The sequence below is a fragment of the Malus sylvestris genome, chromosome 10 (genome assembly GCF_916048215.2).
Source record: "Malus sylvestris chromosome 10, drMalSylv7.2, whole genome shotgun sequence".
Lineage (NCBI taxonomy): Eukaryota > Viridiplantae > Streptophyta > Magnoliopsida > Rosales > Rosaceae > Malus > Malus sylvestris.
In genome coordinates this window covers 27,085,315-27,098,398 of record NC_062269.1, presented here as the reverse complement: position 1 = coordinate 27,098,398, position 13,084 = coordinate 27,085,315, and the positions used below count along the sequence as shown (strand labels likewise).

General features: G+C 34.5%; 1 protein-coding gene and 1 long non-coding RNA gene across 2 annotated transcripts; one reads left to right on the top strand and one right to left on the bottom strand.

The window, feature by feature from the left end:
* Positions 1-268: 268 nt before the first annotated feature.
* LOC126585650 (uncharacterized) lies at positions 269-2,292 on the bottom strand. The gene is made up of 2 exons (XR_007610611.1): positions 1,647-2,292; positions 269-1,469 (listed from the first exon to the last, which is right to left on the bottom strand). It is a non-coding gene; the product is annotated as an uncharacterized LOC126585650 (long non-coding RNA).
* A 6,424-nt stretch (positions 2,293-8,716) lies between these two features.
* LOC126585638 (uncharacterized) lies at positions 8,717-10,371 on the top strand. Its single transcript, XM_050250107.1, has one exon. The coding sequence runs from the start codon at positions 8,855-8,857 to the stop codon at positions 10,109-10,111; it is 1,257 nt and encodes a 418-aa protein (XP_050106064.1). The 5' UTR covers positions 8,717-8,854; the 3' UTR covers positions 10,112-10,371.
* Positions 10,372-13,084: the final 2,713 nt, after the last annotated feature.

Genomic DNA, 13,084 nt, shown 5'->3' with positions numbered 1-13,084 from the left:
AATTCTTTTATTTATTTATTTTTGGATACTTTGCATTATCTGTTGTTTATAAACTGAAAGTTTCAATGTGTGAAGGTTTGGGCGTATGTCAAATAGGGCATCATGGCTTGGACTTATGCTTCAAGAAGACTCATGACTCATCTGTAATCGAAAAATCATAGTTCATGTTTTAATTGATTTCCTTTTCCACGATTTCAAATGAACTTGATCTCACATATATTGAGTTTTGTATTTTCTAACTGTAATGCATAAAGCTGTGGTAGAAGATCGTATAATGGAAATTGTGAATTAGGTAGGTAAATGGGTTTGGAAAATAAGAAAGAGCAAATAAAACCTATAGCCACTTATAGAAGAAATGGGAGTTGGACCCCAAACATCAGTGTATAAAAGCTAAGCTAGTAGAGACAATACTAGTATTGGAAGTAAATGGCAGTTTATGATTCTTGCCAAGTGCACAATCAAGACAGGAAAATGAACTAGATTGCCTATCATTGCATACAATCTTATTTGTATTGAAAACTTTTCTGAGAATGGCTAAAGAATGGTGACCAAGCCTTTTGTGCTAGATCTGCAAAGATGCTTTGGTGGTAACAAAAGCTGAGGGACAGTTGAATGCTGAGGGTGAGCCATAGAAAGGATAAAATCCATGACTAACAAGCCCCCGAAAAAGCATCATTCCCGAAGAACGATCCATGATTTTGGATCCATCACAATCAAGTGTTAATTTGCAATGATTTTCCTTTAAAAATTGATAGGCAGAAAGGAGATTAAACTTCATTTTAGGAACATGAAGTACATGATTCAATCGAAATGTGGCAGTAGGAGTATGAATGACAGAGTCACCAATATGATGGATGGGCACACCTTGTCTATCACCAATGTAGACCTTGTCTTGACCATGGTAAGGAATTGGAGACTGAATAACTGAGATATCATTTGTTATGTGTGAAGTAGCACCGAGTCCATGAGCCATGTAGGAGGAGAAGACTTAGGGGCTCTATGCACACACAGCATGCAGTTTTGCAGGAGGAATCTTTCCAGCAAAAGCATGATTCATTCTTTCAAAGCAGTCAATGGCTTCATGTTCTTAGGAGTGACAAATCTACATGGAACTTGCCCTTCAGAGTTATTACGATTGTAATTTCCAGAATTATGATTGTAATTTCTTGAGTTTCCTCTGTAATTACCAGAATTGTTGTAGTTGCCTCGATAGTTATTGCCACGAGGGTTGTTGCCACTGTAGTTACTACCACTATAATTGCCTTTCCCGTGATTATTGCCATGACAATTTCCAAAATTGAAATTTCCTGATTGTGCTGCATAAGCTTGTGGCGTAGAAAGCAATGGAGACTAAGAATTCTGGCATTGAGTGGCAAAAGCTTGAAATGGCTCAGTAGCAGAGGAAATTGGAGCCTTTTTCTTTCGATTCATGAACATTTCCTTGTTTAATAACAGGCCATGAAGTTCATCTGGTGTTGTTCATAAAATACGAAGCATCATAGAATCAATAACGGACTCATAATCATTAGAGAGACCATTGAGAATTACAGCAATGAGATCACTATCAGTTACAGGCGTGCCAACGGCCATTAAAGCATCATAAATGTTTTTGATGTGCTGAATATACTTAGATATAGGAAGATCACCTTTCTGTGTAGAATGAAGACGTGATCGAAGTTGATGTATGTGAGCAGCCGAAATTCCACCAAATCTTTGCAGAGTTCTCGAGCAGAGGTCACACCAACAGTGAATGGAATCAAATCTTCGGAAAGTGTATAATTAAAGCAGATAAGGTGTTTTGATCCTTTTCATACTAGAGATCGAATTCTGGATTAGGAACTCCAATGTTGCAGTTGCGGCCAGAAGCATCATGAAGAAATTGTGGTGGACAAGTCTCGGTGCCATCAACTATTCTGGCCAGCTTGTAGCGATGAAAAATTGGGGCAAATAATGCCTTCCAAACAATATAATTGTCTCTCTTAAGCTTCGTAGGAACCATACAGCTGATATTTTGAACTACAATCGAAGAAATCGAAGGAGAAGAAGAAATTAGAGTGAAATTTGGGTTCATCTAAGAAGAATTGGGGACGATGATTTCTGGATTCAGAGGTGAAGAGCTAGAAGAAGTCATTGAATCAAGATTGAAGATCGCGTCGTCGCAAGAAAAAAATTCACAATTTTACAGAGATCGCAAGAAGATCAAGAAATTCAGAAATCGCAGGAAGCGTATGATCGAAGAGGGATGATACATATAGAAAGTGTTTGTTTTCATTGAATGAAATGAAATGTTACATTGGGGTATTTATACATTTCTTAATAAATGATTAGTTGTCTAATCAAATGTAACTAATTAATATTAAACCACAATTAGTTACAACTCCGTTAATAACAAACTAGCTACACTTTGAGCTAGGCCTGACATTTTGGACCCAACCTGTTAACCCGATCTGATCCAACCCGTTAATATTTGTATTTTGGTGGATGCTTAACGGGTCGGGTCGCTAACGGGTGAACCCGTTAAACCCGTTAAGACCCGTTAGCACCCGTTAGTTAAGGATATTTTAGTAATTTTAGTAAAGTCTTAATAACAAAAAAATAAACTTTATGCAAAAAAAAAAATAATAATAATAATTGTTAACGAGTGTTAACAAGTGAAACGGATGACCCGTTAGCTTAACGGGTCGGGTTCGGGTGACCCGTTAACTTAACGGGTCTAGTTGAACCCGACCCAAACCCAATAAACCCGACCCGTTTACAGGTCTACTCTAAGCTGTTATTAAGCTGACTGTGCAGCTAACTTGGATTGGCAGTGATGACTGTGCTGCTGATCTGTGTCTTTAGATGGCACGTAGACGGGAGTAAGGGAGAGAAGTGGTAAGGTTTGGATTTCATTTCACTCGTACAATTTCATCCCTCAGGATATAACTTGTTTCTCTCGTACGATTTCATTTCACTTAAGATGATACAAATGATCTCCCTCTCACTTAAGACAATATTAAAATCAATTGGGATATAGCTAAGATGATGCGAAAATAGTGTCAATGATATGAAAATCATTCTCACATAAGAATGACATTCTAACTTAAGATTCTTTGCTACGATTTCATGTCATTCTCTTTAATAAACACCACCTAAAACGCTACATATTTTTCGTTTTAAATACTATACTTTTTTGACATTTAGGTTTTCATATTCGTTGAGAAGTCACAAAGGAAATCAAGAACAAAAACATGAATAAAAACGAAAATCTAAAATTAAATTTTTTACCTAATCCAAAATGTTTGTTACCTGAATTAAAGTAGTGGATTGAACTCAATTAGCACAATCGGAAGGCAAAACTCAACCATAATATATATGTCAAAAAAAGAAAAAGAAAATAATAACCATAATATATATGTCAAAAAAAAGAAAAAGAAAATCACAAATTTACAAGGAAATGATAAACTAGAGAAAAATGGAGCATGGTCAAATAAAAATTGGTTTATGAACTTGTCATAATATACAGCAATGGTGTTAGAACTTTCGTCCTTGCCTGCCCCTTAACACCCTATACGTAGCACAGAAGTTTAAACGATTATCCAAAGAACCATTGTACCTGAGGAGGCAGAGAGGGTGTAGATTTTGAAGTAAGATTCGTTTTCCTTCTATTTCCATCTATTTCCCTCTCCTCTTCTCACATTTTGCTTTGTCTTATTGTCTCTATATAAAAAAAAAATCAATTTAAAATATGCACGTGATTTAACCGTAACTTTTCAAGTATTAGAGAAGTGAAGGGTAGAGAGGTTAGGAATAGAGAGAATTCTCCTGTGGATTTTACTTGTGGAAATGGGTTTCGAAAGCCTGGAAAAAGCAGGGATAGAATTTCTGCAACCGAAACGCTTTGGGCTGAATTTGTTGTTGGGAAATCCTAAGCCCTTCTGTTCCTATGAAGTGAACCTTATGACCCAAATAAAGATTCAAAAGTTTTATTTTTTTTTCTTTCATTTATTGAAGTTTTTATTTTCTTTACTTAGAGAAGTCATGAACCAAAAGAAAAAAAAAATTGTCTTAGGGCTTGTTTGGATGTACTTTTAAAATGGCTGAAAGCGCTTTTAGAGAAAATATTTTTGGGTTCCAAAAGCACTTTAAGTGTTTTTTCCAGGATTTATTTGCATTTTTACTAAGGATTGGTTCCAAAAACATTTTCATCAGAAACGTTTTTAGTTATTTTAAAAACATATCCAAACGAGCTCTTAGTATTAGCGTGCCCTAATTCTTTTTCTTCGCACCTTTGATCGTACATCAGTGCATTGAATAACTGTATTTACATGGCTATATTTTGATAATCTCAATTTAATCGTTTAAATATAGGTATGTTTCATAGACGCATACAGTTTAGTACATTGAACAACTAAGTTTATAGAGTCTCAATTTAACCCTTAAACATCGGTGCTTCTCATGCCTGAGTCCGGATCCTCTTTGTCAGGATTCCGGGGATCCATGAATCGTGTTCATTCATCGTACATCGTGTGGTCAAAAATCATTTTAAATATTTTTATTTAAAAATAAGGGAAAATTAGGTTCACATCCTTCTTTTTGTTACTCTATTAATTAAAATCCTATTCATTTTGAATTTTTGATCAAGGTCCTTGAGTATTAATAACATCATTAATTCTTTGAATAATTAAATATTTTTATTTTTAAATATATTCCTTTAGTGTTAAAAATGTTACAATTAGTATATTTATATTTATGGCTAAATTGTTTTTTTATCATATATATTTTTATTTATTTTGTACCTATTTTTAATTTGCAAATATTTTTTAATTTGTACCAATTTTCTTTTCATTTTTAATTTGTACCCATATATTAGTTTCTTTTTGTGCCCATATTTTTTAAAGTTTCATTTGTGTTTGTACCCCTGTGTATACCGTTACGTGACATTGTATAATCAATGATAGAAAAATTACATATGGTATATTTATGTTTTATGCCTAAATTTTGTATCATATATCTATATTTTTAGTTTGTACCCACTTTTAAATTGCAACATTTTTTTTAATTTGTAGTATTTTTTTTTTAGTTTTATTTTGTACCCATGTATTAATTTCTTTTAGTGCCTATATTTTTAAAAATTCATTTGTACTCATAATTTTTAATCTTTTATCTGTACCTTAATTTATTTATAATGTATCCATTCTTCTTTATTAATGTACCACTTTGTTATATGTGAAATGTACCCATTTTTTTAACACTATGGATACATTCTTTTGCCATATATTATTTCTTATTTTTACATAGTTTTTATCAATTTATTGAATCAAAATGTTTGAATATTTTTATTGTAACCGTTTCTAATAGTATTATAATGAGGGATTTTAAATGTATAGGATTTTAAATCTCATAAAATATCAAATAATTAACGTCAAAACTATAAAAATATAAATATTAATAATAATATAATGAGGTGTACAAAGTCAAGGGACCTTGATCAAACTTTGAATACTATTAATGTTTTAATCAAAGAATGTTAAGGATTAAGGACTGAATCCAAAGTATCCTTAAAACTAAACATAAACAGTACTTGATAAAAACTAACGGTACGATATATGATGAATTGATATGATTCACGGATTCGGATGATCCATATCAAAAGGATCCGGAGAGGGTCCTGTCGGCTCATGCCCTAGTATATATACTAGAAACCGTACAAGTGAATCCTTTATTCAGTAGTCAAACATACGAAAGAATAAATCTGCCAAATGACTGTCGGTGCTCTTTGCTTCACGATTCAGCTAGGAGAGTGACAAGAGACAATTAGATGGGTCCCATACAGAGGTGAAAAAGCCAGGGACCAGGATGCAAATGCATGGGCATGCACTTGAGTAACAATGATGGGACCTCCCATGTGCACCTAATTGAATAAGGATCCTCTTTGGATTTTCTTTGTGAGAATTCTAAAGATTTTCAAATCTTGTCCGTTCATTGTACATCGTACGGTCAGTTTTCGTTAAGTACTATTTATATTTAATTTTAAATTAAAATATTTAAAATAATTTCTGATCGCATGATGTATAATGAACAAACACAATTTAATGATCTCTAGGATCCTCACAAAGACGATCCGAATAAGATCCTCATTACACCTAATTAACCTCAATCCACAGTCTGTTTCTTCTTCTTCTTGCCTTAAAAGACTTAATACATGTAAATATTTTATCGAGTGACGTTTTATGTTAATGATATAAATATATGTATAACATTTGTCACACGACATTATATTCTAAATGCAAAATGTTATATTAACGGTGTACTCGTAACATATCATTGATTTCCTTTTTTTTTTTCTTTTTTTTTTGGGTAATTCATTGATTTCCTTTGCTAGATGTTAATTGTCGCCCCCACACCTTTTTTTCATGATCTTTTATTTACAATGTAGGCCTTGTCATTGACCTCTTCAGTGACTTGGTTTCAAAGAAAAAGAAAGAAAAGTTGGAGATGATAGGTGGTGCGATTTGTGGAGAACTGGGCGGTGGTACATAATACATAGGATACTAGTTATGCTGTAGCAACAATGATTAATTAGCCTTAATTAGTTAATACATTCGACCGTTTGATAACTAATCGATGTCCCCAGGGAGCGCGGAGTAGCTAATAGAATGAGTATGTTTACACGCCTTGAAGTGGGAGAATCTCCCTTTTTTATTATTTTTTTTATCCGTAGGGTCAAAGCGGAGTTCAAACGGATTAGTAATCGTATTTTAGCTTTCACTGAAGATGTTCTTAGTAGGTAAATTTAGCCCTGGACCTTACGATCTGTTGCATCCATTAATGACCTTAACTGAACATGTTATGTTACTGCTCCATGTTTAAGATGAGATCCACCAGGTTTTCATTGCCAAAATTATTACTGGACCTCCATAACTTAAAGGAGCTAGGTAAATTTCTACAAAATTCAAATACTATCCTGCATTCCGGAGGATACTTGCCTCCACCCTTTGAATGGATGCATGTTTTTGTTCACTATTAATTCGTTTTCATTGTACAAATGTCACAAGCGTATTCGTAAATTTTCTTAATCATTACCTAAATATTATCTGTAATAAAAAATTCAATCAAGTTGGAAATTCTTAAGTCGTCAATATGCATAAAATTGAGCAGTATTACCAAAACTATTAATTTGCTCGATAAATATGAATAATTAAACAATATTTAATAAGAAAATACGTTAATCATAACCGAGTAAACAATGAGGTGAATATACCCATGGGGTAAACACAAGTGTAGTCCATTCCAATAACTACTATGCATGTGCGAATAATTAGTAATCAACTTTCATTGATGGGGATCTCACTAATGTATTAAGAAGAGAGGGTTGGTTAGTCAAATCTTTATTAAAAATGGCACACATAATTCGGTGGTTGTGGATGAGAAATAAAAGCAAGAAAGTTTCCAACCATGTTCTTTTTTCTTTACTACTTGATTAACCTAAATTTACTTTTTAATTCGTCATTTGTTAATGCTAGTTGCCACTTAGGGGTGGATTCAGCTAAAATTTTGAGGGTTTTTAAATTTAATAGATTGTAAATTTATGAATTTTGATGAAGTTTAATTCATTTGTAAAGATTACATGTAAAATTTAGATTCAATTCTCTCGAAATCTTTAGGAGAGAAGTGAGATTTGGAAATGCTTAAAATATACTATGAAATCTCCCCAATTCTCTCAAATTCCTCAACTTATTAAAATTCTTTAAAACAAATTATTAATTGAATACACTTGAAATAATATACTTTTTTAAAATCTTAATTGAATGCACCAAATTTCTAATCAACTATCTTAAAATTGTGATTAAATACACGTAGAATTTAAAAAAAAAAAATCACTTAAAATCTTGATTAAATACTCCTAAATTTATTTTAAAAAATTAAGATCCCTCAAAATTTCAACTTAATGTGTCCCTCACTCTCATATCCTTAGACCAACTCCAATCCTTGAAGTACACCACAATTTCATTCCAACCCTAGTTCTAAAATTGGATTAAGTACTAGAACTCAAAACATACCCAAATACTAGCCAAGATTTAGCCCAAAGTGAGTGGTGGAGCTCAGTTGTGCGCATGGACGTGCTAGAAAAAGGCAGGCCGAAAGCCCACCAACGCGTGCAACACGCCACACGTGTTTTTAGCCTTCAACGCCCGATATGGGGGGCCCACTGTCAGGGTAGCTGTCAGACACCATCACGAGCCCAACGACTCTATTTTTAATCTTACAACTGGTTTCATTGGACCGTTGGTTGATCGAACGGTCCAGATTCAAATTATTTTTAGAAAAAAATCCATTGAATCCAACGGCTGAGATCGAATATAATCAAATCTAATGATAAAAAAAAAAAGATCTAACAACCACAAATTAAATCCAACGGCTAAAACGATTAAAAAATTATTTAAATCAAAATTCACTCAAAAAATCTATAAAATTATTGAATTTTCAATATTTATCAGAATCAAAATATTTTTAGATAAAAATGTTCAAAAAAATAAATTATATAGTATACATAATTTTGTTTAAGTTACTTTGGAAAAAGAAATTAGCCTAAATTTATTCTTTGATAATCTTGTGTTAAAAAATTTAGGCTAAAAAAGTTGGAGCATAAAAGCTATTTCTGGGTCAAAATCTAAATTTTATCAGCTAAAAATTTTAGGTTTTACTCTAAGGAGTGGAGATGGTCTATTAATTCCCAGTCTATTTCCTTTATTCACGCCGCTGTCACTTGCAATTTTACACTCTCTCTCCTATCTCTTACTCAAACAAAACACCATATCACTATCCATTCATCCATCAATCCTTCTCAAATTTTCTTTCCTCTCTTAACAAAATGTCAGATTTTTCTTTCCAACCAAACACGTCCAAGAAAACCAAAATCTCTAGTCTTCTCGCTGACTTGTTCAGTCTTTGTTTCTGCATTTTGTCACACCCTCTTTACGTCTCCTACTTCATTTTTTTCTCACCGTACCTCCTCAAGCTCCTTTCTTTTCTATCTCCTCTCTTTGTCACCACAGCTCTTCTTGTGTTGGCTTATCTCACTGTCCAAAACGATGTTGCTAATTCCGATTCGTCGAAATTTAAACTGGGTTGTCTTGTCACCGCCTACCAAACTGTTTTGGAAGGGTTGAAGAAGTCTAAAGTTGATGATAGTGATCGTGGTGATCGTGATCATGACCGCGAAGAATTTCGGTCTGCTGTGGAGCTCGAAGCGTATAAAATCGTGTTTGACACGTCGACGTTCGAAATCAACGAGACCCCAGTTGAAGAAAATTGCTCACAAGTCTTTGAATCACAAGTTGAAGATGTGTCAAGTCATGAAGCTAATGGTGCTTCTGATGCTTTTGATGCTGCAAGTGATGTTTTCGAAGACAAGTTCGAAATCCCAGCTGAGGCATTCGTACAAGAAGAAGAGAATTGGTCAGAAAACTTGTGCACAAAGGAAGAGGAAGAAGAAGTGATCAGGCCACCACCAAGCACAGAATCCAAGAAAGTTGAAGAACAAGAAGGAAAAGGAAAGAGGTCTGTGAGAAGAAGAGAATCCAAGGATTATTTGGGTGATGGAAGTGAGTTAAATTCCAAACTATCCATGGTAAATTCTCAAACCCTAGGAGCAAATCTTGGGGAATCCAGGTTAAATCCCCAAACCCTAGGATCAAATGTTGGAGAATGTTACTTCAACACGAGTCCAAATCTTGGAAGTTTTGGATCAATGAGGAAAGAGAAGGAGTGGAGGAGGACACTGGCATGCAAGCTTTTTGAGGAGAGGCATCAAAATGTGGATGGAGGAGAAGGAGGAGAGGGGATGGACATGCTTTGGGAGACATATGAAGAGACAGAATCATTAAAAGTCGTGAAAGGTAAAAAAAGTAAGTCAAAGAAGGGGAAAAATGGGAAAGTTGAGAGCAATGATGAAGTGGAAGAGGGAGAGTTTGATGGGCAGTTGTGCTGCTTGCAAGCATTGAAACTCTCAGCTGGGAAGATGAATTTGGGAATGGGGAGGCCTAATCTTGTCAAGTTTTCCAAGGCCCTAAAAGGGTTTGGATGGTTGCACCATGTCACCAAGCATGGCAAGAAGGGGCATCACTGAACCGAGTAGCCTAGAACAGTGTTGCACCCGTCTCTCTTGTTTTTAAGTTCGTATCTCCCTTCTAACCCGTAAATTAGAGCAGTTTAGAATATATGTCGTCTTAAAAAAAGAAAAGTTAAATTTTTGGAGTTACTTTGGTTAATGCTAAATTCAAGTGGTAATTTTTGTGTGTACTTGGGTAAGAGTATCACAAGTAAATATGTTTTGTGTGTTCATGATCTAATGCTTAAATTAACTATAAATAAGTTTGTTCCTCTGTTTCCATCATCTCTTTCTCATCTCATCCTTTTGGATCAAGTTTTCTAGTTACCAATTTATTTTCTATATAAAGTTTCTTAAGAAGTCAAGTCATTCCCCCACACCTTTATCTAGTGGTTTTTATTTTAATGGCTTGGATCCATCATCTATCATTGTGCATACATCTAGCACATATATAGTGAGTGCATAGAGGTGCTTTGATATTTTTCTTGGTAAAAGGAGGAAGGCCCCTCATGGTAAAGTCCTTGGTTCTCTAATAATGGAGTTAGGAGGATGCTCTTTTAATGATGGAGTTCCCTTGGGTTATAAAATGTCACATTATATTTGTTATTGTTTTCAATATATATAAGGTAGTGTTATTCACATACTCGTTTTTACTTTAATTCATCTTTTTAATTTTCGACCGTCAGATTAAATGAACTGAAGAAGATCAAGGGCTAAAATGTAACAAGGTGTGTGAAAAGTAGAAATGAGAGTGTAAATAACACTATCCTATATACAACAAGGTAGGATTTGTGCACCCGAACTGATATGGTACGAAGAAATTCTTTAGTTTGATGGACCACATCAGCCATCCGGCCACACACATAAAGAAAGAAATTCTTGTATTACATAGAAATGTCAATGACAACAAAGGAAATCTCATGTTTGTGTGTATAACCTATGCGAGACTCGTACTCTGATGTTTGTATGAATGTGACAATGTATCTGATCCCCTTCAAGATTGCAACTTTTGTCCTAGCTTGTACTCTGATGTTGTTCTTATGGTGAGTCTATTAAGACAAAGACAATGACCATTTAACCGCTTGGAGTTGTGAATGACCAAGCATCAAGCATCATAACATATAGACCTGACAATTTCTTACACAACCTATTAACACGATATGTAAACGATATGAAAATAACTGGTTTCGGGTCAACACGATAACTAATCGGGTCATTATCCAGTCACATGATAATAACCCATTAATAACGGGTCCTTAACAGGTTTACACGAGAGTGACACACAGGTAACCTGTTTCGACACGATAAGAAAAAAGTTATTTTGATGATTTTAATTTTTTAAACTACTAAAAAAAACTTACTATAAAATACAATAGATATAATGAATATGTATATATTGTTTATTAATTATTAATCTATATAAATTTTAAAATTGAAGTTTTATTTATTTATTTATTTATTTTTATAGTATATTATAGGCAAAGATTGAGATTAAAAATCATAAAACACATTAAAAATAAAAATATCAAGTAATTTAAAAATATCAAACACATTAAAAATTATAATAATTAATTTTGTTGATGCACAAAATCCGAAGGATCTTGGACCAACGAAAATCCGGCCGTGAATCACACAAACGCACAAGAACACAAGGATGTATCATGGTTCACCCCAATGTTTAGGCTACGTCCACACTGATGTTGATTTTGATTCACTGTATGTATGTATGGATTACAATAGATCGGCAAGGGAGCTCTCTGTGGATGCAACCTTTACCATTTTGCTCTCTGTTTGGCTGAGAGGGTATTGCCCTCTATTGTTATGAGGGATCAGACTCTGTTTCTCTGGATGTTAGGCTCTCTTAATGAGGGAGAAGGAGAGTCTTTTTTATAGAATAAGGGCTCCCTCCCTTTTACATAAATCATGGGCTTAGGGATGAGGCTCAAAGACGAGACCCAATATATGGTACCAACAGGTGTCCCCCAAGTCTTCAGTCAAAAGAGTCTTTTGGCTATAGACTTCAAATCCAATCCATGTACGAGCCAAAGTGGCTAAATGTCTTGAACCAGTACTCAACACAAGGCAATGCTCAACATAAAACAATACTCGGCTAGAGGTATCACACGTTGCGAGACTGCTCGGCTGGAGGCGATGCTCATTGTGAGACTGCTCGGCTAGAGGCTATACTCGCGACGAGGCGGTTGCTCGGCTGGAGGCGATGCTCGTTGCGAGGCTGCTCGGCTAGAGGCGATGCTTGCTGCAAGGCGGCTCGGCTCGTGGTGTTCCTCATTGCAAGTATGTACTTTATGTCAGCATGCACTCAGTATGAGTTGATTCTCGACATAATTCGGGTCCGTTTGTCGGGTTCGCATATTGGATTCTTTTAATCAGCAACAATGTTGCTCAGTGGATCTAGTTGCTTAATATTCCTGATAATGAATGACAATATAAGTATGACCATATAATGAATAAATCAAATTGACAAAGTTTGTCAAGACAAAATATTGTACTATGTGCCTTCTATAAATAAATAATTTATTCAGTTGTGTGGTAAATCACATGTTGTATAAGTGACATAGTTTAATGACAATCACAATACTCTAGGCCATGAATAAATATTGTATAATAAAGTTTTACCATACCACTTTAAATAATGAAGTCAGAAATGATTAAAGATCCTTCCACTTTAATAATGAAGTTAGGAATGATTAAAGATGCATAATAAACTATTAAATAAACAAATCAGCCCAAAGATAAAGTGCTTATCTTTTTCCATGTTGGTGGTCGACAGTTGCAGGTTGTTGGTGCACACTGCACCTACTGCGTACCAGAGAGTAACTTGTTCCCTAGCAAAGGCTTCTGCTTTACCAAAAGTAAGATAAATGTGAGGAGTTTTCTCCATGACCAATCTTGCTAAAGAGATGAGATCGACGACAGTGGTGAGTCCAGAAACAGCTCCACATCTCTTTTCGTCATTCATGATGCAAGCTT

Coding starts and splice junctions, on each gene's coding strand:
- LOC126585638 (XM_050250107.1), top strand. CDS start 8,855: ATGTCAGATTTTTCTTTCCAACCAAACACGTCCAAGAAAACCAAAATC.